Source organism: Arvicanthis niloticus, chromosome 8 (genome assembly GCF_011762505.2).
Source record: "Arvicanthis niloticus isolate mArvNil1 chromosome 8, mArvNil1.pat.X, whole genome shotgun sequence".
NCBI classification, from domain to species: Eukaryota; Metazoa; Chordata; class Mammalia; order Rodentia; family Muridae; genus Arvicanthis; species Arvicanthis niloticus.
The window spans coordinates 66,228,742-66,254,653 of NC_047665.1; the positions used below are offsets into that span (position 1 = coordinate 66,228,742).

At 38.6% G+C, this 25,912-nt stretch overlaps 1 protein-coding gene across 4 annotated transcripts in view; it reads right to left on the minus strand.

Annotated features, from left to right (window-relative positions):
* Nucleotides 1–20,507, minus strand: part of Nsun6 (NOP2/Sun RNA methyltransferase 6) — a 35,571-nt gene extending 15,064 nt beyond the window's left edge. Inside the window, exons 1-6 of one of the 4 annotated variants that reach the window (XM_034509699.2) lie at nucleotides 20,142–20,507; nucleotides 18,801–18,956; nucleotides 13,675–13,754; nucleotides 8,465–8,574; nucleotides 7,051–7,204; nucleotides 5,095–5,176 (exon numbers count right to left, since the gene is read on the minus strand). In XM_034509699.2, coding sequence (XP_034365590.1) covers nucleotides 5,095–5,176; nucleotides 7,051–7,204; nucleotides 8,465–8,574; nucleotides 13,675–13,754; nucleotides 18,801–18,956; nucleotides 20,142–20,216 — 657 coding nt within the window. In that variant the 5' untranslated portion in view covers nucleotides 20,217–20,507. Of the gene's footprint in view, nucleotides 1–5,094; nucleotides 5,177–7,050; nucleotides 7,205–8,464; nucleotides 8,575–13,674; nucleotides 13,755–18,794; nucleotides 18,957–19,544; nucleotides 20,110–20,141 lie in introns of those variants that run through there. The other 3 variants (XM_076939532.1, XM_076939535.1, XM_076939533.1) reach the window with 3 other exon arrangements.
* Nucleotides 20,508–25,912: the final 5,405 nt, after the last annotated feature.

Below are 25,912 nucleotides of genomic sequence, written 5' to 3' on the forward strand. Positions count from 1 at the left end.
CTTCTATAAGTTTCTTAGCTTTCAAAGAAATGTAGTGTGGCTACTGACAACTACCTAAGAGGATTTAAAAGTTGTTTTTAGAGCATCAGTCTCTTTGGTTGTCTGCAGTGTGCACGTGGGCGTGTCTTCCTTTTGAGAAAAGCTCTGGGTGTAGCTTTTCTATACCAAGGGAGCCTCACATAACTCACCCTTCAGCCTCAGCTGCCCTGGGTGATGTTAGCTTCTGAATATTGGTTTAAGAATAATATTTAAAAATATAAAACCACTCCAATCAACATGGTGCTCCTATTGCACTTTCGGTGATGATCCTTTAACCACCTGTAAATACCACAGTCACCTTAAAGTTCACATTTGTCTAAAAAGTTCATCTGTTTTCTCATACCATTACGCACAACTATGAAACTTTTCCATTTGTGACAATCTAGTACATATGTAAGAATTCAACAATAATGATGGTAATGATTTTTTTTTTTCAAATTCTACAACTTAAATGTGAGCCACTGAGATGGCTCAGTAGGTAAAGGTGCCTGCCACCAAATCTGTTAACCAAAGTTCAATCTGAAAGTCCCACATGGTGGTAGGAGTTGTCCTTTGACTTATACTCAGGGCCATAGCAGCAAATGTCCCTTCCAAAAATTATGAATATATAAATATAATTTTTAAAATTTTAAGCAAAACTTACTCTTTTTTTGATCATTTTTTTCTTTTCTCTTTCTTTCTTTCTTTCTTTCTTTCTTTCTTTCTTTCTTTCTTTCTTTCTTTTTTTTAATTCCTTAAGGAAACTATTGCTACCTACATTCAGCCAACCTATTCAGGTTCTTCTAGATCAAACAAGGTACTAAGAAACTGATAGCTAAGAAACCCCAGTAGCCACATAGAGCTAAGATGAAGGTGTCCAAGGGACTCTACACCCTACTCTACTACAGGTATGCTTCCTGTCCTCCATTCTGATCTCTCCAGACTTAGTCTTGCTGCATGCAGCCTGCCTACAGAAGCCCTGCCCTCCTCATCTCCTTCATGCAGCCTGCCTACAGGAGCCCTGCCCTCCTCATCAGCTCCATTCCCTGGGACTTGGTCTCTCAGTGCAAACACCAGTGGCCTGGCTCTCCCCTGCTGCCCTATTAGCCTTTCTTCCTAGCCATCAGAGAACTGTTGATTAAAGTTCTCTTGAGATTTCATCTAACCCAAGTCAGAATGCCCAAGATCAATAAAACACATGGCAGCTGGCAAGACTGTAGGGAAAGGGAAACACTTATTCACTGCCAGTGGATATGCAAACAGACACACAACCTATGTAAATCAGTATGAGGGTTCCTTAAAACACTGACAATTAATATACCACAAGATCCAGCTATTCCACTCTTGGGCATGTACCCAAAGAACTCTATACTCTACTACAGAGATGTTTGCTTATTCCTGTTAATTGCTGTTTTATTCATAATAGCCAGAAATTAGAAACAGCCTAGATGGTTATCTAATAAATGAATAAAGCTAGAAAAAAAAATGATCCTGGATGAGGAAACCTCAGACCACAAAATATAAATATGGTATGTTTTCTCTTATGTGTGGTTGTTAGTGTTAAATCCTTTGAAATGTAAAGCTACAATACAAATAATTACAGAGGCTAGGTATATCATAAGGAACCAGGAGACAGGGAAAGAATTCCCAAGGAAGAGAAATGCAATATAGTGTTAAAGTGAGATAATGGGAAAACAAATAGAATTAAATAGGGAGGGAGATGGGAGAGAAGAGTAAAGGTAGGGAGAGACAACTAACACTAAAGGGCATTTGAAAAACCATATGGAAAGCTACTATCGTAGAAGCTTCCTGAAACACATACATATAAAAAAGGGATTTATATGGTGTCACCAAACAATAGGGGAGGCAATGCTCCAACCAGATAGCTTTTGATACCATGTGAAACCCCCAATGTCAGGAATGGGAAACCCCCAAACATCACAGGAGATTGCCAAGGCTATTGGTTATTCTGCAAAATCTGATGGTAAAGTTCTACTGCTAAAGACAACATGCACATATATATCGCCAAGCACTGAGAAGTCAAACTGGTACCTAAGTAGAAGTTTCACCCCTATTGACGAGCAGCCCTGGTTCTGAAGGTACTCTCCATGCTACTGAAGGAGAAAGATAACTGTCAATATCTCCAGCTACAAATCCCATAACCTGTAACAGTGACCTCAGTGCAATAGATACTGGTGCGGCAGTGACACAAATGTCAAACAGGTAACCAACCACTTTTTTTTTATTGGACTTAGGGTCTACTCCATATGATGAAACCCATACCTGACATTTCTAAACTTGCCCAGAACCTGTGACAGGTCATGGGCCTAGGGGAAAACCCAATCCTATTATTCTGCTAAAGGAAGAAAATAATGCAGGAATGACATACTGCTATATCCATAGATCAGTGCCTGGCTCGACCCTCATCAGAGCAGCTTTGTTTTTCATAGATGAAAATTAACAGACTCAGCACTGGACAAGGTGAAAACAGAGAGACTTTAGACCACGTATTCCTAACTAGGATGTCTTCATCAAGGCCCTGCCTGCTCAAGAACCTATGCGGAAGAAGAGGCAGAAAGACTCTAAAAGCCAGAAACGATAGGTAACTCCATAGATACAATGTCTTCAAGACACGGCAGGACAATACCCATAGGAACGCAAGGAAACTGCCAGCACACATAAGACTCAAGCCTGAGAAGGTCCAGCACTGAGAGGGGAAGCAGCCATGACCTCCCACTTCTATCCAAGAAGCTAGCTACAACTGGTATTGCTGCTAAGGCAAAATCAATGTTCTCCAATGGACTCTCATTGGGTATTTATAAGTCACATACAGGGTAGGCCCTATGCCCTGGAATAGTTGGTCAACACAAAACAAACTCAGTGGTATTTTTGTGGACTTTTTGTTTCATTTTGTTTTGGCTTTCTCTAATGTTTTGTTTGTTTGTTTGTTTTATTGGTCTGTTGCTTGCTTGTTTTTTGTGGGATTGCTGGGGGAGGTGTTTATTGATTTTGTTTACTGTTCATTTTGCTTGGTGTTTTACTTTTGGCTTTTTTTTTTTTTTTTTTGAAAGAGAAAGAATATAAAGATGGGTGGGTAGAGAGGAGGGAGGGACCTGGGAGGAACTGGGTATTGGAGGAAGGGAAAAACATGATCAAAATATATTGTATGAAAAAATATTTTTTTTTGCAACTGAAAAAAAATCTGGTGGTTCTGAACTAGTTTCCAAAGAGACGTTTAATATTAAAAGATCAAAAAAAAAATTTTAGACCAACTAACCTCAGGTCCCAAAGCTATAAAAGCAGAATTGGAATACTTAGGACACATAGGAATTTCCTAGAGCCTACATTCCACGAGCTCAGACTGGATCAGGACCTGCATCTAAACTGAGCCCTATAGTAATTTGTGTGCAGGCCTCCAGGAGTCATGCCTCAAGGACATGTTTGAATCAAAGACCTGGGTTCCAATTTGCAGTTTCTGTTTTACAGTCAGTGAGGAACAGCTAGCCACTGCCTACTATATTCTTTATTTTCTTAACTCTCTGTTGCCTTATATATGACCTTAGAGATTTTGAAGTGATATATAAGTTAGTATATACGAAACACTAGTGGGACACAGTTAAATACTCAGGATGCATTAACTGTGATCATCATTATAATTTTAGTTGGTTTCACAGGCTAATCAATGGCATGCTACATATAATATTACATGAAAAAAAAAAGTTTCCACTAGGAAAATGACAAAAAGTTAAACTCTATTTTCAAATACAAAAGCTTTAGTCCAGCAGTAGTCTAATGTCTTTTATTATAGAATGATAAAAATTAGTTTTATGGCATGTATGCTTAATATGAATTACAAATTGTTTCATGATTATATTTTATAATCATCCCTGAGCTAGTTTTACAGTCAGAAATCCAGGGGGCTCAAAATACGGTCCAGCAGTTCGGAGAGATACTGTTCTTGCAGAGGAGCTGAGTTCAGTTCCCAACATTCACATTAGGCAGCTCACACTCACCTGTAACCCCAGCTCCATGGGTCTGTCTAATTCCTTCTTCTGGCCTCCATGAATGAGCACCTGCACTTGGTGCACATACCCACAATGCAAATATACACACATACGTGCAACTGAATAAAAAGATAAATCCCCAAATCAGGAAAGGTAGCTCAAGTTAATATACAGACTTCTCCTTCTTAAAGTCCAAACTAAATTATATAATAAGCAGGCATACAGTCCTTTATCTTACCAAAGAGAAAGGGAAGACTTCTTTCACCTTAGCAGTGTGAAGGTGTGCAGAAAACACAACCATGAGTCAGGGGTCTTAGAAATGGTCACAAGCAAAACCAAACCAAGCAAACAAAATCACCCAAAGTGATTCACAGCCAAACAGGTAGAAGGCTATCGGTCCTATTGCTTTACAGCAGCCTGAGGTTCAGTTAGGAAATCACACACACAAATAACTTCCATCTGTTTTGCCCAGAAATAATCTCCAGATTTGTGTATCTTTTGGTTTAATACTGGGAAGAGAAGAAAGTACGTTGCTCCTGGACATGAATTTAACTTCAGATGTTGCTAATTATTTTTAGCAGTGTGACTTTGACCAAGAACCCCAACAGATCTAGTCTTTGGCATTTCCATTTTATATAATAATAGTAGCATTAAAATGAATTGATGGCCATGAATGTAGTTAAGAAGCTAGAAAAGGTAAAATGACTCATCCTATCCCAGCCCTTAACCACAGGCTGACAAACGCCTGCTGGCAGCAAGCCATCTGAGTAAGACTGAATATTACTCTCACAACTAGAACCTTTAGCTGCACGGCAATATGTGCATTACTTATGATTAACACTCTGAGATGAAAAGCAGTAATTATATCATATCCATAAATTACCTTTAGACACGGAGGACACAGTATTAAAATCAATACAGCAAAAGAAACCAAGAGTGCTCACAAGAACTATCTTGGTATTTGAGAATGGTAAGTCAGAAGATGAAGAGACGCAAGAATATTAATAAAAAGAGAAAAATACGTCCTAATAATTTATCCAAATGGTTCAATGTTACTCAGTATTTTTCTTACCTGTAAAAATATATAACTGGGTAGAACATTGTCAAATGAGGGACTGAAATAAATGGGTTCTGTCATTCTTATGCCTATACCCCTAAAAAAAATAAGAAATTAAATATTAGCCTGTATATAATTTGTAGGAAATACTCATCAAATATAAACTATTCTGCATTTAAAGACGTGTTTTATTTAATAAATTACAATGGTTCTGTTGATTGTTTTGAATTTTACAGGCGAGACTCATCCAAATAAATGAATAAATAAATAAATAAAGTTACATAACTATTGTAGTAAGCACAAGAGTTTCTTTTGAGAGTTCAGTAAGTTAAAAGGCAGAGAGCACACAATTCTTATTAGTTCATTCTAGTGAGCTAACACATTTTGTGCATGACTCTGCTAGACACTTATATGAAAACGAGGAAAAATTCCCAAGCTTGTGCTAATGCTGAGCACTGACAAAGGCAGGGCCCTGCTCCACTCCCATCTTTCTACAGAACAGCTGCCCAGTATATCCAGTGCTGCACTGTCCCCAGATGACCTGTTCTACCTTTGTCCCATTTTCCTAGTGGCAGTGGAGCTGCTGGGAACAGGAAGGGCCGGGCGGGACACAGAATGGCATTGTAGACAGTGATTCATAAAGACAAACACTGCATCTGAGAGGCGTGCTCCATAATTATCAGTGGAGAGAACTTACAAGCCCTGCAGAGTAGCTGACAGGCTTTTTGACGAATGGCTACCTTTTACTCCCACCAGAAAAGCAAACATGGTTCAGCAGTCACTAGAAACACTGTATGAAATGAGAGTACACCATTAGCAAGTAACTAAAGTGGGCACTCAAAGCAAGACATAACTATTATCAACAAAACCTTCTAAAAAGAAGACAATCAGGATCTAGCCATTTGGAAAGCTTTTCTTTCTTAGACCCTGACAGCCTAACTATCTGTTTCTTTAGAAGATTTTACTTCATTCATATGGAAAGGCCACTCCAACATGACAGACTGCTCAGAAATGAGGACCCTGGAACCATTCTAAACTGCTCAATTTGCAGTGCTTAGCTCATGTATGTCAGCTGCCAACCTTGGAGTGGTGGTGCAGACAGCTCCTAAAACAAGCTCAAGAAACCAGGTTAAGCGGGTCCTCACTTGTTCAAGGTTGTATTCTACTCAACACTACCAACATCCAAATATGATTTAGAACTAATTGTATATCAATGTGGCTTGAACAAAGTGAAACATTTAGTTTTGACCACATATATTCATATGCAAGCTACAATTCAGGTCTAATTTATTTTTGTTAAAAGTAATTTTTTATATTTTATTTACATTAAAATTAAATTTTTCTTGATAAAATGAGAATTTTGAAAAGACAAGTCATCTAATTCTCTATTAAGATAAACATTTTGTCAAATGCTTTCTCAGCATCTGGAGTGTAGATAGAATATCCAATTAAAAAAAAAAAAATAGTCATCCAGCCTGCCATGAGTGTAGACATTTTAAGGAGTGACTACCATGTACCCTGCAGTAAGCAACTCTGGTATGTTTCCCCAGTACAGTATAAGTAAACTAAACAATTTGAAAAAAAAAAGATAAACATTGTTCTTCAAAGTGTAAACAATTAAAATCTAATAGAACAAGTAAAATTCTTATCCAATTACAGTACGATCAGTCACTCCCCTGGGCTTTTGCTTAGTTTTGCACTGCTGAGGGCTGAACTTAGGGCCTCTTGGGCGGGTCAGCAATGCACTCTACCACTGAGTTCATCCACATCCTACTGCTTTGGTTTTTAATCTATTTACCTTTTTTGACTAAAAAAGAGCTCTTTCCAAAAATCATGGAAATACGGGCTCATTTTCTCTGGCTGAAGTCATGGAAAATTTAATATAGTATAACAAAATATGCCTTTTCACTGTTTTGAGCTTTTTGAACCTCACAAAGGAATTTATTTCCCCCACAGAGTTCAGTGACATACTTCAGGTCAGGTAACCCATTGAAGATATCTTTGCGGCTTAGTTCAGAAATTCCATTTCCAAGAAATACTTTAGTTCCATCAAATTCTTTGGCTCCTTTCTTACATTTGCCTTTAATATCAGAATATATGGAAATAACATCTCCAGCTTTCATAACTAGAAAAAGAATAAAATCAGACTGTTAACCTGTGCTTTAGCAGACTAGTGAAAATCCTTCAAGCTAAAATGGTTATCTGAAGAGACATCAATTGTGGACAAGCCTAAATACAAACTGGCTCACTGTCTCAGCATAATCCCCAACAGCCACTCAACTCAGCCTTTAAATACTTCCTAACATCTAACTGTACAAGTTTTTGTTTCATTGAAAACACAGAATTGGTACTCAAACATCCTATCTAAATCTTCAACTAAACAGGAGGCGTCATCTATATGACTTATTTCCCCCAAATCTAATACTAAGTAAAAATTGTTATATAAATCTAGTATCATGACCCAATACTCAACATTTTAAGTCACCTACAAAAGGATTCAATTAAAGAGTATACTAAAAAGAAGCTAGAGCCACGCTAGGCCATCAAGCAACCACTTTCCAGATCATCACACCCAGGATGGGTGAGGTCCAGGAACTGAACACATCTGTTATAGAGCCAAGCCAGTAAGGGTAAACTGCAGCAGGTAAGCACAAGCAATTCACCATTGCCAGAGTGAACCCATGAAGGCGCCAAGTTTATGCCACTGTCTGGGATTCTGGATGTCACTCTCATGAATGTCCTGAGAGGAGACAGAGGTTTTAAGGTAGTAAAATCAGGAGTACAATATGGAACTTCACCACCTTTTGTAAGAAAAATAAATGTGTCTGTGTGCACATGCATACCCATGCTTGTGCCACTGCATGAGGGTAACTATGCTCATGCCAACTGCATGATTCAGTCTCCTTCACTACCATTCTACATTCAGTAGTTCTCTGTTCCCTAGAGAAATATCATCATCTAAGTTCTTATGTGCAAAAGCAAACAGTGACAGGAAGGTCTATGTGGATCCTTAACTTGAAGCTGCTGGTCACATTACACTCAGTCAAGAGCAGAGAGCGATTAATAGATGCTTTCCTTCTCCACCCTGAGACATCCAGGATCCCACTTCCTAAGGAAATCCCATTTCCTAAGGAATGCTGCCATGACCAGGCAAGCCTTCCCACTCCAATGAACATTATCATGGTAATCTGCCACAGATCAGCCCAAGTGACTGTGCATTGTGTCAAGCAAATAGTTAAAAACTGCTATTATAACATTTATTTTTATAGGACAAAATCCTCTATGGAAAATGTCAGGAAGTATCTAACAAAGGCAGATTTAATGTATGTAAATTTCCAACCCATCACGCTCATGAACTATGGGGTACCCTCAATCTTATACCTACATTTTGAGGCTGACACAATTCCTGGAACATAGACATGGGCCCCTCTTAATACTGCATTGCCACACTGTGCACCAACAATCACTTCACACTGTTGTCTTTCTATATTCTTCCTAGGAATGTTTAAAAAAAGAAGAAAGAAAAAAGAAAAAAGTAAAGAATAATATCTTTCTAGTACCATAAGCTTTCTAAAAGATTCATTAGAGATATTAGTGGATGGATATGATCAATACACACAGTATAAATGTATGAAACTTTAAAATAATAATATTATTTAAAGAGACTTTATATACATAGCCTGATTAAATAATAGACTTGATTTTCCTAAATAAACCACAGAGAAAAAGATTTTAAAAAGATATAAAAAAGCAGCAGTTTACACAGCAAGGAAGAAAATTTTAAAAGAAAAAAATGTACAAGAAAGATGTCTCGGCTGGTAAAGGCAGTTGCTGCCTGAATTCGATCCACCTGGGTCCATGTGATAGGAGACATCTGATTTGTAGATTTGTGGAGGTTGTAGACACACACACACACACACACAAACACAGAGAGAGAGAGAGAGAGAGAGAGAATAAAAACTGAAAATGAGGACCCTCTAGTGGAAGGAATGAGTGTAGCATGAAAACTGTTACACAGATTGCATAGCCTTCAAAACCTAAAGCATGAAAACTGCACTGGGAATGAAAATACTTCCAATGTGCTATACTGTTGAACATTTTCAGTTAAAAAGAAATGAAATCCTTATCCATTCATTCCTTCATTCCTGCCCAGCCTTGAGCTCTCCAGTGTCTCACATCCAGATTACACTTTTCTCACAGCACTAGAATCCTGGCATCCATCCTAACAGGGAAAAGGCATTTGACACCAAGAAGCAATTCACCTGGCTATCTCTTATCAACAGTTCTGGGCACTGAATGTCTACTGAGCATCTCTGGTCAACAATATTTCTCCTGTGTTATCACCACTCACTGTGGAGTAATCTCCATGGTTTCCCTCTTTCCCTGTGACCTCTGGTGAGCAGATCTCACAACCCTTGTCAATGTCATCCTGTCCTGGTCCCATGCACTGACACTGCTCACCCTGTGCTCCTTCCTAAGGAGGCACACTCCTCCACCTGCAGAACACGCCCCATACATCACTCACCTGACATGCTAACCACTGTCAGTATTAACCCAGTTACTCACAGTCCTACGAGACTTGTAGATCCACCAAATCAGGAAGCTGAATCGGGAAGGTAACTTGGACCTACTTTTAAAAAGCAGCCTGAGGAACATAATGAAATCTATCATTAAAAACCAAAGAAACATCATCAAAATATTCTTAGCATTCATTCTATCAAGATCCACCATTGATATTTCTAGTTACATAGATATAACTATCTATAGATGAACCACAGTTGCTCCAAACTCAACAGATCCTGAGTCGTATGCATTGCCTATAGACGCCTTAGAATCTTGGTATGACAGCAGGTCTTTTCATGTTCAGTCTTTAATGAGATACACCTAAATAACTAAACTAGAAGACTTAGAGCTATGATCTACAGTGTCTCCATAAGTTCATGTGTTATAAATTTTCAGTAATATACACTGTAATTTTCAGTACAGCTGTATTGTAGTACAGGACCTCTGCCTTCATGAATGGATGGGCACTGCTCTAGAGGGGTTTGCAGAAATGGGCTCCCTCTCTTATGCTCATTTCTCCATCACATGACACTACAGCAGGAAAGCCAGGCCACCTTGGTCTTAGAATTGCCAGCCTCTTTATTACCTGGTCTCAAGCATTTCCTACTGCAGCAACAATACAGACTAAGAGGCTCACATAATCCTAATCCCTCTGCCTGCTGAGCTGAGCTGTGTCTGTGAAAGGTCTTGGGAGCCTGGTTTTGAGACTCAGCCACTTTACTCAGTTCTCCGGCTCCTGATGACTATCAGCTTCACCAATTCTGTACAGCATTAGCTGGGCAGTGGTTTCTTCTTTAATGTCTACACAGATTTTTGGAAGGCTTTCATATTTGAGGTTTTCTTTTTCGTGAGAGGTTGTTTTGTGTTTTTCATATGGGGCTTCAGGTTTGTAGTTCCTAAAGTTGTCTTTCAGCAATTGTGGAGAATTCCTATTCCTTATATTTTCTATTCTTCACATCTGGAGCCCAGGCTAACTGTTCTTTCTGTTCTCACTATGCATTCAGATTTCTAAGGTCTTTGTCTCTGCTGTGTTGCAGGTGAGTTCCCTCAGAGTCATCACTTAACTCTATAAAGTTAAATGCTGACTTTAAATTTAACTTATAAAACAAGCACTTAATTTCCATAACTCCACTTCTGTATCAACTTGCTTTTCCTCTTAGGTCTTTTACGCTTAAAATCATTTTAAGAAAGTCACTGTGTGTTTATCAGGTAGCTCTCATTTGTTAAAGTTTAGGGGGGATTCTCCCCGACATTTCCTGTCACACTGTTTTCCCGCGGTGGGGTGATGACTAACTCAGTGGGAAGCGATGAGAAAAGTGAGTGGCAAGGACAAAACAGTCAGCCTTGACTCTACAGACTCCTGAACTTCCTTTCCCCAAATCCCAACTCCCTGATATTAGCTCACAACCCTCCAGCTCTTCCTGTTTGGCTCTTATTCACTCCTCACTTTCAATCAGATCTTGTCTTTGTCTGCCTTTGCATTTTATAGTGCACTCTACTCTCTCTACTTTCACATTTTATAGTACACTCTACTCTCTCTACACACATTCCCAAGAGTGTACAGCAGACATGGTTTCTGATGATCAAGTTTGCTGTACCTTTGGAACTAAAAGACTGTAATAATTTCCTAGTTGGTCTATAGCTTTGCAATTCATTTTCTTGAGAAAGAGATGTCTCGAAATTTCACTTGTAACCTTATCTAAGAAATTAAATGAATGCCAAGTATATGGCTACAAACTTATATTTATAATAAGCTTCATAAACACATTTTTGTTTTGTTTCTTTGGGGTTTTTTTTGTTTGTTTGTTTGTTTTGTTTTTCGAGACAGGGTTTCTCTGTATAGCCCTGGCTGTCCTGGAACTCACTCTGTAGACCAGGCTGGCCTCAAACTCAGAAATCCGCCTGCCTCTGCCTCCCAAGTGCTGGGATTAAAGGTGTGTGCCACCACCGCCCAGCCAGAAACACCTTTCCTATGAGAATCACCATGTGATAAAACTTTCCATTTATTTTTAAATGCTTGTAGTACAACCACTGAACTTGTTTCAGGACACACTAATGAGTAACTTCTGCTAGTGTTACTGTTTCTAAGCTGCAGCTCTAATCACTAACCTCATCCAAAGTCTTCAGCTGCTATAGTCTTAGCAGAAACAAAACATCCTCTGCAGTTCATAGCCTGCCTGTCTCAACTTCTTTGGTTTCACCTGCCCTGCTGGAAAACAGCTGAGTGGCCACATGCGATCACTTTCATCCAGGCTTGCCACACATTTGACTGCCTTTACAGCTTTTTTAGTTTAGGAAACAAATGGTAGCAAGGATTCTGAAAACAACATTTAGTTAGAGCCGCTCTTAAAACAGAGTTCAGATCCAGGGCTAGCAGAAACTTCTCAACAGTAGTTCACATCGTGAGAGTTAGCTCTGCAGACCTGCTTACACAACTCTCAAGAAGTCGCTGCATCCCTCTGTCAACAATTATAAACCTGTCTTGTTTTTCGTAAAGTTAAAGGGAAAAGCCTACTTAAATTCTCCTCATTAACAGCAACAGACTGAAACTGAGCATGCCTTGGATCCCCGTGCAGAGAGGCTGAGGCGAGAGGACTGAGCCTTGGAAGCCAGGCTGTGCTGTACAGCCTGCTTATCTGCACACCTCATACTGTGTGAAAGGAGAGGAACACACACACACACACACACACACACACACACACAGAGAGAGAGAGAGAGAGAGAGAGAGAGAGAGAGAGAGAGAGAGAGATATTAAGAAAGAGAGAGAGAGAGAGAGAGAGAGAGAGAGAGAGAGAGAGAGAGAGATATTAGTTCCGAATGAGAAACAGCCAAAAGCTGAACCTAATCAAGAGCAATTTTGCATCCACATAAAAAAATGTAAACCAATGGCCTGTGATCATCACCTACTGCAGTTCCTGCTTCAGAACTGAACAGAATTAACCTGGCTTGTCTGCTAGAGTAGAAGAATACAAAAAGTTTCCATATATACATATATACATATATACATACATACATATATATATGTTTATATATATGTGTGTGTGTGTGTGTGTGGACATTATATACATATATATGTATATATAAAGTCCATCATATATATATATATATATATATATACACACACACACACACATATATATACACACACACACATATACATATATGTTAGTATTTCATAACATAGATTAAGCGTAATTTATAAAATTATTGTTTTGTTACTATCAAAGTATTTCAAAGCTTTAGCAACATGAGTATTTTTTTATTTACCAAACTCAAGTTTAAATACTTGATAGCAGCATAAGTAGGGTCTTTCATGTGCTCCTTGGGAAAAGCATTCTTATAATATAGAAGCTCTTTTTCCATTATCAAAAATACATCTTCCAAATATGTAAAGAAGAACCACATCTGACACATATATAAACAAGTAAGTTGACATAATTGTTATGGATAAAATTTTTAAAACTCAATTATAAAATACAATACTTATTTATTATAATTCAAAAAACCTTTTAATCCTGGAATCTCATAAGAACTACAGGTGAACAGGTGCTGGGAAGATGGCTCAGCAGTTAAGAGTTGCTCTTGTAGAGGACCGGGGTTCAGTTCCCAGCACCCATGCGGCAGCTTACAACCATCGATAACTCAAGCTCCAGTGGCTCTGGTGGCCTCTTCTGGCCTTTGCAGGTACTAAGCATGTACATGGTGTACATACATACAAGCTGACAATAATTGTACACATAAAATAAAATCTTTTTATAACAGAAATGTAAGTAAACAAGATGAAACTTCTAAAAAGTAAGGATGAAGTCCATCACTATTAAGCAGATGGAAGATGCACTATTTTCAAGGTCATCAGGTACAGTCCTGATCCTTCACCACAGGACATGATGGAACATCAAGTATGTAATTACAAATCTGTGACTCTCAGGTTCTAAAGAGCCTCTAAGAATGCAGACAATACAGTCAACAAGCAAATATCTTGGGACAGATTTTAATTTAGAAGAATAAAGGGAAAGGCAAACAGCCACAAACCTTGGTCCAGTCATGGGGATGAGCAAAACATCTGGGAGGGCTGGATGCTGAAGAATCGGAATGCTGGATCCACGGAACTGCTGTTAAGAACAAACACACACAGTGATAGAGGACCCAGTGCACATGGTAAACCTCACAGGCTTCTCTGGGTCACCATGCAGACAGTAAGAGAGTTCCCAGTGCAGGTGGTCAATCTCACAGGCTTCACCATGTTATCGTCTGCCCCTGCAGGCAGCTTGATTTAGGCCTATTTCAGCATACTTCATGGAATACTGTAACAGTAAATGCATCTGTACTTCCAATCTGAGTCAATGTCATCCTGATGTTAATGGGAAGAAGTGCTAGGGGCCAGACATTATTAGCAAGAGCTGAATTTCGAGTTAGAATCTTCCTACATTTCCCACACTTGCCTCAAGCTTTCAATCTTCCTGTCTCAGATTCTGTAGGAGCTGAAGTTACAAGGACAGGCTACTACACCCAGCTCTGACTTCTTTACAGGATTCAATTCTTCATACTGCTTAATTTTAAAAACACAAACCATATTTAAGTGACTTACTCTGAAAACATATATTCTATTTATAGTTACATGTGGGTACCATTTTCTAAGCTGGGTACATTGGTGTATATCTGTAATCCTAGCACTCAGGATGAAGAAAGATCCTGAGTAAAGGGAAATCTGAGCTACTCAGTAAGTGATACATGATCAAATCCTAACTCATATAAACATGAAGAGTCATTAAAAAAGTTTCAGAATAGGACATTAAAGATATTAGTCTGTATTGTGAAATTACTAAATATGACACATACCACCAACACTGGAGGCCATGTCAATTTTGCTGATACCAAAAATCCTTTTATTAGAAGGTCAGGATTTTCAAAATCTATTATACTTAGCTGGTCAGACTAGAAATACATGCAGGGCCAAAGAGCTACTGGCACACCTCACATACACTTGCTGTGGGCATCTCTAACCCTACAGATACACTACAAGTTTGAGATCAACTTTGATGCTAGTGTTCACATCATGTAAAATTACCAATCAACATAAATCAGGGTTACTTTTCCTTGGAAATGTGTTGCTGAATATGAATTGGCCTACTGGGCACCCTTCAATCATATGACAAAGAGCAGACGGTAGATAGAACAGGAACCATGTGTAGACTATGGGAGAAAATATGCAAATATTTGAGAAGCGTATGCATGAAGGCTTTGCTTTACCTATTTATTAAGTCTCTCATACTACCTGAAAGAGCAATAATAAAACTAATTGAGTGTGTAAAAGTGAGAAAAAGTTCCTTATTTTAGTTCACAAAGCCAAAGCCTCTCCTGACCTCCCAAAGGATATTGACTATGCGCACCCGCAGCAGATGACCGATGAGCAACCTGAACAGCCGGCCCTTTCTCCCTGGGTGCAAACACTTCCCTTCCCTTTCCCTTCCCTCTCTGCCTCATCGTTTTGATGAGTGTATAGTGAAACTACTGTAAAGAGATATGTCCAAGGAGGGGAAGAACTTTATCACGCATTTGTACTTGGAACTATAGAAATTACTTTACATAGAGACAAATCTGTCATGTCAACCCTTTACTGTTCCATCAGAACAAGTGAACCTGATATGAAAAGAAAACCATGCAAGCGACTGCCCCACATAGCAACACAAATGAACTGTTTTTGTCAAGTCAAGTACACTGCCCAATATCATTCAGTTTCTTTCCTCTACCCTTTACTCTTTTAAAACAATAACAAAATTTTCTTCTGCTTTTATTTGCCCGTTGGGGGTCATGAGACCACATGCCCAGATATTCATGTGGAGATCAAGGTCTTCTTTGTCAGTTCTCTTCTATGGTGATTTCTGGAGAGTAAACTTAGGTCACCATGATTGTTAGCAAGCACCCTTACCCACCACACCACTCCATCCCTGCACCCCTACCTTTTTAAAACCACCTTTCAAAGGTTAACTTATGTCATAAACTCCATGCATTCCACATACAGGCCAAGAAATGTATTGAAAAATACATTTAAAGAACTGCACAATCATCACCCCAATCCAGTTTCAGGTTACTTCCATCCCCCAGAAAAGTCCCCCAAGAGCATTTCCCAGCATCCCATGTTGCTATCCTAGGCAACTATTCATCTTTCTGTATTAGTTTCCTTTTTCTAAACATTTTATGTATTTCAAGATGTGATACCTCATGTCTTACCTCAGGTCTTAAGGTTAATCCCTATCCTTGTATATGTTACTAACTACTTATATTGCAGACCAGTATCTCACCATTTGAATATTCTCTAATTATCTGTCACTAGTTAGATCATATCCCCCGTTCACTTCAAATATAATGCAGCTATGTAAACCATAGCCAGAAATCTGTGGACACACATTTTTAAGTGTTTTCAGGTACAGTCCTTGCAGTGGAATCACTGGGGTACACTGTACATTTCTACATAACTCTTTATGAGACGGCAAGACTTTTCCAGAGGTCTTACAATCTTACCTTACCAACTCTAATGTAGAAAGGTTCCAACTTCTTCCTTCTCACTAGCTACGGGACGTTAAAATTCTTAAATCCCAGTAAGTGGAGCAGAGAAATGGGAGCATAGAAGACCAACCACTTTCCCTCGGAGCTACTCTTGGCACACGCAGTTTAGGGTGGAAAGAGAAGGACGTATGCAGTCACCCTCCTGATCCCTACCCCTTTAGAGCTAGGCTCTGGTCTACTCGTTTAGCATCCAGGGACAACCACTTGGGCTTTGCTGCTCAGATTTATTTATTTTGATTTATTCTCTTATTTTGTGTGTGTAAGTGCAGGTGTGCATGTGGCCCTGTGTGTGTGTGTGTGTGTGTGTGTGTAGGTCAGAGGACAATTGTATCGAGTTGGCTTTCCCAGAAGCCACCTTTATGTGGGTTCTGGATCCCACTCAGGTTCCCAGCCTTAGGCAACAAGTACCTAACCCACTGAGCCATTTCAATGGCCCCTCCTCTTGATTTAACTGTAAGGAAAAGGACCAAAGTCTAGAGTGACTCTATCCTATTCTAAACCCTAACTTGTTAAATATTGTTTCTGTCATACTGAGATACCAGAGTAGGATAGTTGTTAGAAATAAAAGCAATCTAGATTTGTCCCATATCTTTCAATACTCTGGAAACAGTTGCTTTTCTAGTGTGGCTGTACATAATTTTTGGCTGCTTAAAGGAGCTGATTATATTTCATATCTCTTATTACTCTCAACAACAGCACCACTCTCAATAACAAAACATTTCTATGTTTTGTTTAGTTAACATACTAAGTCTTAGTATCATACATTAGATGTTATACCTGGGTTTTGTCAAGCTGTGTTTATAGTGCTGAGACTCAAAACCAGAGCCTTGTACATATTAGACAAGTTCTCAGAATCGAGGAAAATCCTCAGTCTTACCTGGTTCTTCTGATAATATCATCACCCGGCACAAAAACTATCCTCAAAGAGAGCAGGGTATGCAGACAATGCATAAACATGATGAGATTAAAGAGAAAAGAAAAGGGCCTGGGGTCGCACAGTAGGGAAAGTGTTTGCCATGCATGCATAAGGGCCTCAGATTAATCCCTAGAACCTATGCTAGGGCTGAAAAGAAAAAAGAGCCAAGCAAACCCCAACATTGGGAAGGTGGTGAGCTCCCGGCCAAAGAGAAGCCTTGTCTCAAAAATAACATGGATGGCATCCAAGGAACAATGCTCAAGGTTGACCTCTGACCTTCATAGACATGCACACATGTGCACCTGCCCCCACCACATGCATACATGTACACACACAAGCACACACACACAGAAGAGATAATTCAGCCAATGCCAGTGGTCTATAACATATTAACATTCTAACTGCTATGTCCACTTTACACTGACAACAGCCAGTGATACACAATTGGATCTGTAATCATGTTTGTCTCGTTTTTAATGTATATCAAACTTAGATGGGGTCAGATGTGCTTACACCCTCCTGTTATGTGACTTCAAATACTTTAAAACTACAACATGCAATTCATGCGCAAATTCCTCCTGTGTCAACTTGCCTCCAATCTTACATCTCTTTGGAGACAAATTTCAGAGTATAGTGTCAGAAACATAAAATACAAAGTTCTTGACAACAAATAGGTAACAATATAAACAATATGCTTTCCCAATATAAGCAACGTAACCAGATACTACTTTTCTTTTTACACAACATAAAATGCCACTTTACATCCTGTTTCCACCTAGACATGAGCAATACTGACAAAACACATTGACCAAAAATCTTAAAACCTTATTCTTCATATCGTCCTGTTCTTGGGTTTTATCACAAGACATGCATGTTTAATTCAATTAGCCACAATTAATAGTAAACTCCTGACGTGGTGAAATGAAAGTGTATCTCCAGGATGCAGCTTCCAGGAGGTCACCAGCCATGCTGGGGTGGCACTTTGCAGACGAAGCTATTCAGGGTCAGTCACTTTCCAATAAAGACCTCTCACCCGTGCTCTATTACTATGCCTGATAAACTTGCTGGTTCACTCAAAAACTTATTTTAAAAATGCATGTAATTCTACAAGTATTTAGGTCAGTCCTAATCAATATATGCTGCTCATTATGCAAGTAGATTTAAAGATTGAATGAACCTCTGTATATATTTTGAAAATGAAGCCCAGAGGGCTTAGACACTTAGCCTAAATACTAATATTCTAATAAATTTAGAATCAGGAGTTCTTAAGCTCAATCTGACCTCATCTCTTACCAAATAATTTTAAAACAACTTAACTTTCATAACTTAAATTTCCTTATTTCTGCAACTGGAATAGCCACAAACGTTTAAATCTCACTATTCTAAGTGTAAATATATTATTAATTAGTGACATCATATACTTACTTGACTTGTACCATGGACATGTCGTCAACATATCACATATATGTATATGATTTAATTGAACATCTACGTCTAAAATATATTCCTTTCACTCTTTCCACTATGTATGTTTAAAAATGATATGAGAACAATAAACTCTGGATATTTGCAAGTCTAAAAATCCAGACTATCTATCCTACTATCCATGGGATTTTATGGTGCACAGTGTGGCCTATGGAAGGGTGACTGCCCAGCATACCATACTCACACCAACCTTCTGAAGCTCTTCAAGCAGCAGGCCTCTGACATACTGAACTGAGCCTAAATGCGTATTCACTCTGACGGTTGTGAATGACGGAGGGTGTGACAGGCAAAGCAGCAGAGCCTCAAACTTCCTTTCTGCTTCTTGTTTGCTTGAAGCAGACACAGCCTGCAATAAGAAGAACCCAGGTCTCAACTTCAGTGTGTAGCCATCAATCTTAACATACTTGAGGACTGTTGAGTTAAACTTAAGGCTTAGTTTGGTTATTATTACTTCTTTCCTTTCCAAACTGTTTTACGAATGGGATGGCCTTTCTTTATTTAAGCTGTCATACCTTGTGGGTTTGGAAAGGGGATGACTTTAAAAATTGCATCAATCCTTCATAAAATAATGGTCATCGTTCTACAACTGCTGAAAATGACTGCTGAATGTTCCCCTTCCTCTCTTAATACATACTTCCGAAGGCCCCTTGAGATAAGCATAAAATAGTTCCCCTTTCCATATAGTTTATCCTATGAACAAGATTTGGTAATTAGATGTAGAAATAAGTTTTAAAATCCTAGCTCCAGTAAAAATCAAATGCATTTAAGTAGATTTAATTTTGCTAGACAACCAAAAATTCAGAACACAATATTCAAGTTGCCAAGGGGTGACAGGATAAGGTGGTTAGAGCATGCAGACACATTTCACTAGAATTCAGACGATAAATAGACACTGGGAAATTGCTAACACTCTTTATTTTTTTTTAAGACTTACCTGACAAACCAATGAAGATTTTCGTTTAAGGTTGATGCCCCAAGACAATCTTGGAAGGTACTTATAATCTATTCAACTTCCACAGAATAAATTAAGTTTTATCAGTAAGAATTAATTCAAGGTAACTCATGCAAAATAGTGCTTTTCAGTAAGGTTTGGTGAATTACATGCCTGTAAATTCCAGCACTCAGGAGGCAGAGGCAGGTGGATCACAGTAAGCTCAAGAACAACCTGGTCTACCATAAAAGTTCCAGTATAGCCACTACTATGTGGAGAAATCCCATTTCAATAGATAGATGATTGACAGAATAGGTGGATCTACTGTGGAAGTCTTGAGTTGTGTGGCCATCTGTTGATATTGCTACCCCTTCATACTAAGGGCTGACAGGCACTAACACTTTCTTTTTTCTTCCATCTAAATGTGAGCACATATATTTATCTCAATCTCAGAAAGCATTAATGTGACAAATAAAAAAGGATTGTTTTTAAAGATTCCAATAGACTAGCGGCAAAAACCAACTACAGATTACCCTTTAGTTTTCTTTCTGCTTCCCCAGTTGTATCCGAATTTTGCAAACATCTATGTAGGTGACGTACCTCCTCGTTCAAAAAGCTCTCTTTGAGATAGTTTTCAACTTCAGGTCTCAAAGATATCTTTGGAAATACATACATTTTTTTTTTCTGTTTTAAGTTGCCAAAAGAAAATGTTGGGAAGCAGTTTTTCTTTCCAAACTATAGCGTTGCCAGCCAATGGACGAGCACAAGAATGCCTTTCAGGGCTGAGTTCAGGAGTGAGCAGGGCCCAAGGCTTGTCGTTCTCTGAGATGCGTGAGAAAGCTCCGAACACGACTTGGTGACAAACAAGTGTGCCTATACGCAGATCGGAAAACCAGAATAAGTCTAGCTCCGCTCTGTCACGCTATTTTCCAAAACCGCGCCCCAAATTTCGGAACAAAAAGTCGCTTCCTGGTTTCGTCACTTCCGGCGCCAGCTGCCCACCCTTCTGTCCATGCCCAACCTGCATCTGTCAATCACCTCCAGTCCGTCCCCCTGAGGGTGGAGCTTCTTCTTAGGAATGATTGTATCTGGTACATCTCGGGACTCTGAGCCTCTTGAATGCTGGTTTGAACTGGATACCTCACTAACTTGAGTCAGGGAGGTTTCCATTTATTGTCCCCAGTGCAAATAGCGGTGTGGAGGCTTCCCTCGGACACTTTTTATTTTCTTTTTAAAGGACGTATTTATGTCAATATGAATGTTTTGCCTGCGTGCTTACATGTGCACCACGTGCTTACCTCTTAGATGCTCAGGAACTGAAGTTCTCGTTGTAAGCCATCGTGTGGATGCTGATAATGGAACCTGGGCATTATGCAAAAACAAGTGCTTTTAACTGTTGAGCCATCTCTCTTACCCTAATACCCATATTTTTTTAAATGTGCTAATACACTTGAGTACTCAGGTACAACTTAAAAATCTCCTAATAGTGTTTTCAACTAGCCAAAAAGCTAATAATTAACGTCTCTTGTGCTTTAGAGCACAAGAGAGCCTTGATGTGACTTTCCTGATGGTAATAAGGTGACAAGGGTTTAAAACTAACCAAAGTCAGTGGGTTGTTTTATAGTTGAAAATAATGAACAGTTCTGTCTCCGTTGCTGAGGGGGTAAGGTGTGCTTGGTTTTGGTTTGTTTGTGCTTTTGGTTGTTTTGGTCCATATCTCACAGGTTACTATAGAGAAGGTTTTTGTTTGGTTTATTTTTAATCTTTTTAAGTTTTCACAGTGGCTTTAAAATATATATAATTGCTCCTTTCTATGGCACACCAAGTCTTTACTAGGTGAAAATCCATGAGAAAGGCACAGTCACAATTCAGCACATAAGTAGTTTTCAAGGAGTAAAACAAAGCTCCAAGAATTGTAATAACTTTCCACGACCTTAAAAAAAAAAAAGAAAGAAAGAAAGAAAAAGAAAAGAAAAGAGGTTATGGACCAGTAAACTGGCTTCTAAAACAAGTACCCAGTCTTGCCACAGAATCATGTATCTGTGGTCAATGCATGGGATCCTTTCCTGACTTCATCACCTGAAAATAATAGAAAGTGGCTGGAATACAGGTTTTATGTGCTGTATGACTTGCCTGAGGGGACATAAACATCTATTCATGCCCAAATAAGAGTGATTGGCTAAGGAAAAACTTGGCTAGTCCAGATTGAAGAAATGAATTAGTTTGCTAGGCTTACTTATAGCAGGATGGGCAGCTGCCCCACCAAAAACCATGACTCTGCCCACCGCACTATTTTATATGACTATGCAATGACTCTACAGTAGAGTTAGCATAAAACTAGTTCCAGAGAGCTACCCAATATAAAAAGCAGCTGAGGTGGCACAGGTAAATCAAATTCTGGGAAAGGTTATGTGTTTATGTGCACTCAATCCTTGCTGTCACCAAGCACAGTCTGACCTGGGAAGGGTGGCCTGTTTTGCTGCAGTCAGGCAGGAAGAACAGGTAAATGACATCTTCGTGCAACATGGAATTCTTTGCCCAGGATTCAGAGGGCTAGACCACCCACACAAAGGAATTTCGACAGGCAACTTTGTAGTGACTCTGATACTAGATATAGTTGAAATCTTTAAGAAATAAAAAAAACTTGAACTTGAAGTCCATGACAGAGAAATATCATTTCCACATAGAGTACTCATTGTTTGGCATATAAAGGACACTCCCTGAATGACTAATCAAACACAGACACCTTTGTGAAGTAGAAAAGGAAACTGTTGTTAAATATGCATTTGATATAAAGTAGTTCACTATTTCAGAACACTTGAATAGTGACTAGAAAACATGTTGTAAATCTGCAGTTAGTAGAGTGAGCACATTCTGTCTGGACAACAGAAGACTCCTATACAACCATGCAGAAGTCATGGAGGGTATGTGCTCTTTAAAGAGGTAGTATGGCCTCATTTGATCTCTGAGGATGTTATTTCAGATTGATCTGGGAGAACGATTTAATTCTGGATTCTACACTTCTGCATTACAAGGAACTTCCTTTTCTTTCAATGCCTTTCTCTTATATTTGTGTGTGTGTGTGTGTGTGTGTGTGTGTGTGTGTGTGTGTGTTGGTGTAGAGGTACATATGTGTCCACATGCATGTGGAAGCCAGATATTGATGTGAGGTCACAATTACTCTCCACTTTAGTTTTTGGGATAAGATCTCTGAATTTGGAGGTGGCTGACTTAGCTGGATTGACTGACCAGCAAGCTCAAGGGATCTGCATGCCATGTCTCTGTCTTTCCCGTGCAGGAATTACTGGCTCACACTACTGGCCCATCATCATCATCATCATCATCATCATCATCAATCCAAGTGTTGGGCATCTAAAATTCAGGTCCTCGTGCTGGCATGGCAAGCACTTTACTAACTAGAATTTCTCCTTAGCCCCACTCGTTTCTTTCTTTCTTTCCTCCTTTCTTTCTTTCTTTCTTTCTTTCTTTCTTTCTTTCTTTCTTTTCTTCTTTTTCTTTCTTTCTTTCTTTCTTTTTTTTTTTTGTTGTTGTTTTGAGACTAACATCCCTATTTAGCCCAGGCTGTTCTCTCAACCTTGTGAGAGACAGGGTTATAAGCATTTCCAACACCCACTCCCTCCTGATAATCTTTAAAGTTCTATAAAGATAATATAGCATCTTTGCCTATCCATTTAGCTACAAATTTAATCCTGTCAATACAGTATCTCAACTTTTCAAACACTGTTGGCATCATCTGAGAAATTACAAATTAGAACCTACAGTGTTTGGAAAGCCAAAGAATGAGTGAATATAATCTGGTTCAAAATACTGCCAGAATTAATCACAAAAGCCTTTGGACTGACTCATCATTAGTTCTATAAATTATAGTCTACACCTTACTGGAATTTCCTCATTTCTCCTGCCATGGTTATGAAACATTAAGTACTAAACTTCCTGCAAGCCAGACCTCTCTGGAGATTTAGCAGTTCAACTACTATAAGCCTTAATACCTGCTGTTTTGTCCTGAATATGTACTTAACATTTGAGAAAGAAACAAATAGTAAACATTCTGAAAATAAAATGCCTTTAACTTTAGAATATGGGGTTTATCAGGTTGTTGAGTAACATCTTAATTTTAAGAATTTTACTGGGGGCTGGAGAGATGGCTCAGCAGCTTAAGAGCACTGACTGTTCTTCCAGAGGTTCTAAGTTTAGTTCCCAGCAACCACACAGTGGCTCATAACCATCCAATAATGGGATCTTTTGGTATGTCTGAAGACAGCGACAATGTACTCATTGTATACATAAAATCAATAAAATCTTTTTTTAAAAAAGAATTTTACTAAGGAACTAAACTGCTACGGTTCATATTCCAGTTCTTGCAGCCCTGGGCAAGTTGTTAAAGTTCTTACATTTCATTTTTCTGATCTAGTAAGTGGAGATAATATTTCATACTTTATAGTGTTACTAAAGACCAAATTACATAAACTGATTTAAAGAGTGTTGGAAAAGGCCAAGCTTCACTAAGTGTTAGATACGATTATAACCATGTTGGAGGAAAGGCTGTCAGAGTCTTCACTTAGCAGGGAAGAACTAAGTGACCCAAATTCGAACAGACCAGGAGTTAACCGGTTTATGCAAGGGAGGAGCGCAGATTTCCGGTTTTTTTAATGAGAGCTTATATAAATGTGTAATAGGCCCCGCCCTAAGTAAAAGATTGTAACAAAGGGCAGGGTACATTGTTTATAAAGAGGAGAGGATTTAGAGCATTGCACAAAATGGAGCAGCCTCAAAAGCCTCCTACAAATGGTATTTTACAAACCACCTTGGCTCTCCTGGAGCCTCGAAGAGAGAAAGCATGCCCCTAAATGATAACACTGCACAGGCGACAGCTTCCAAGCGCCTGTTAGAAAGATCACTAGAGAAAAATTTGGGGAAGGCCTGCTATGGTGATTCTGGAAGTACAGAGGGGAAAGATCAAGCCCCACTGCTAACATATGAGATATTTTGGTCTAGTAAAAATTATGAAACTCAAGGTATTGTGTAATCTCTCTGAATTTTAAAACAGCAGCTTCATCAGAAATTCATCAATATGTTCTTTTCTACTTTCAGGAATGATATATGAAGTTGTTTGCAACAATCAATCATCTACAACATCCAAAAGTGTCTAACAGGTATTTCCTGAATGAAATTATATTGATTTCTTCGACTGTATGGCAGAAAAGAATTTCTTTATGGGCACTCAATCAACCCTGATTCATCTGGAAACTGACCAACTGGATTAAAATCATAATTGACATGAAAATGTTTGGAGTTTTTGAAGAGTGGTTTTTTTTTTTTTTTTCGTTAGTTGGCAGAACACACAGTTCCTTGAACTCTTTTTTTCAAGCCCTGAACAAACTGATCTAACTTAACTGTTTAATAAGTTGAACTCAATGCCAAAGACATGAAGTTTTTCCAGGTTATCATCTAGTCAGTTTATATTGGATCCTCTTAAGAAATCTATATAACTTTCCTTTCTTTAGGTCTTGAGAGTTAACATTCTACTTCTCTGAATTTTCAGTTTATTTTATGCTAATTTAGCACTTAGAACATATTTTGTTGGAGACTTTATAATGGGATTCTACTTCAATGAAAGTTGTCATTTCACAATATTTTTATGCAGTTATTCTTATCTCATGAACTCAAACTATATTCATTTTCAGGGGGCACCATTCTATAGGTCAGTATTGTTATCTCTTATATACCAAAGGCAACACTGAAATTAGTCTGAACAAAATCTTAAAGGGATGTTTAAAGAAAAAGTACTTAGTTTCTGAGCTACATTTAAGAAGTATATGCTCAGACTTTTCTACTTTCATTAAATTCTTGACAAGCATTTCTACTATATATAGATTGTATATATAAACATATATAGTCAATATACATGCACAGTATAAACAAGTGCCATTTTTTTACTCAGTACATACATCAGCATTTATTAGTTTAGGCAATATTTAACTATATTTGTGAGCATCTATCATTTGTTTCAGTCAGAGTAGGTTTTTTTTCCTTCAGGTTAACAAAACTTTCAAATTTCTAAATTCTCCTGAAAAGGGCATTAGAGAATCTTAAGTCAGCTTTTTAATAATTCTGGATGGAATTGATAAGGACATACGTGCTGGAATGCCTGTAGCCAGGGTCCGGTTAAGTATGGCCAAACGTTAGGTGTGGTGTTTAATCTCAAAACCCAAGAGTAGAGGCCAAGAGTAGAAATGATCCTTTAAACTTGCTTTCGCAACCACAAACTCATTCGGATTTATGATCCAACGGATGATCACTAAAGCTATGTTTGAATGGGATCAGTCCATGAGAGGCTCGAGTTACCGTTT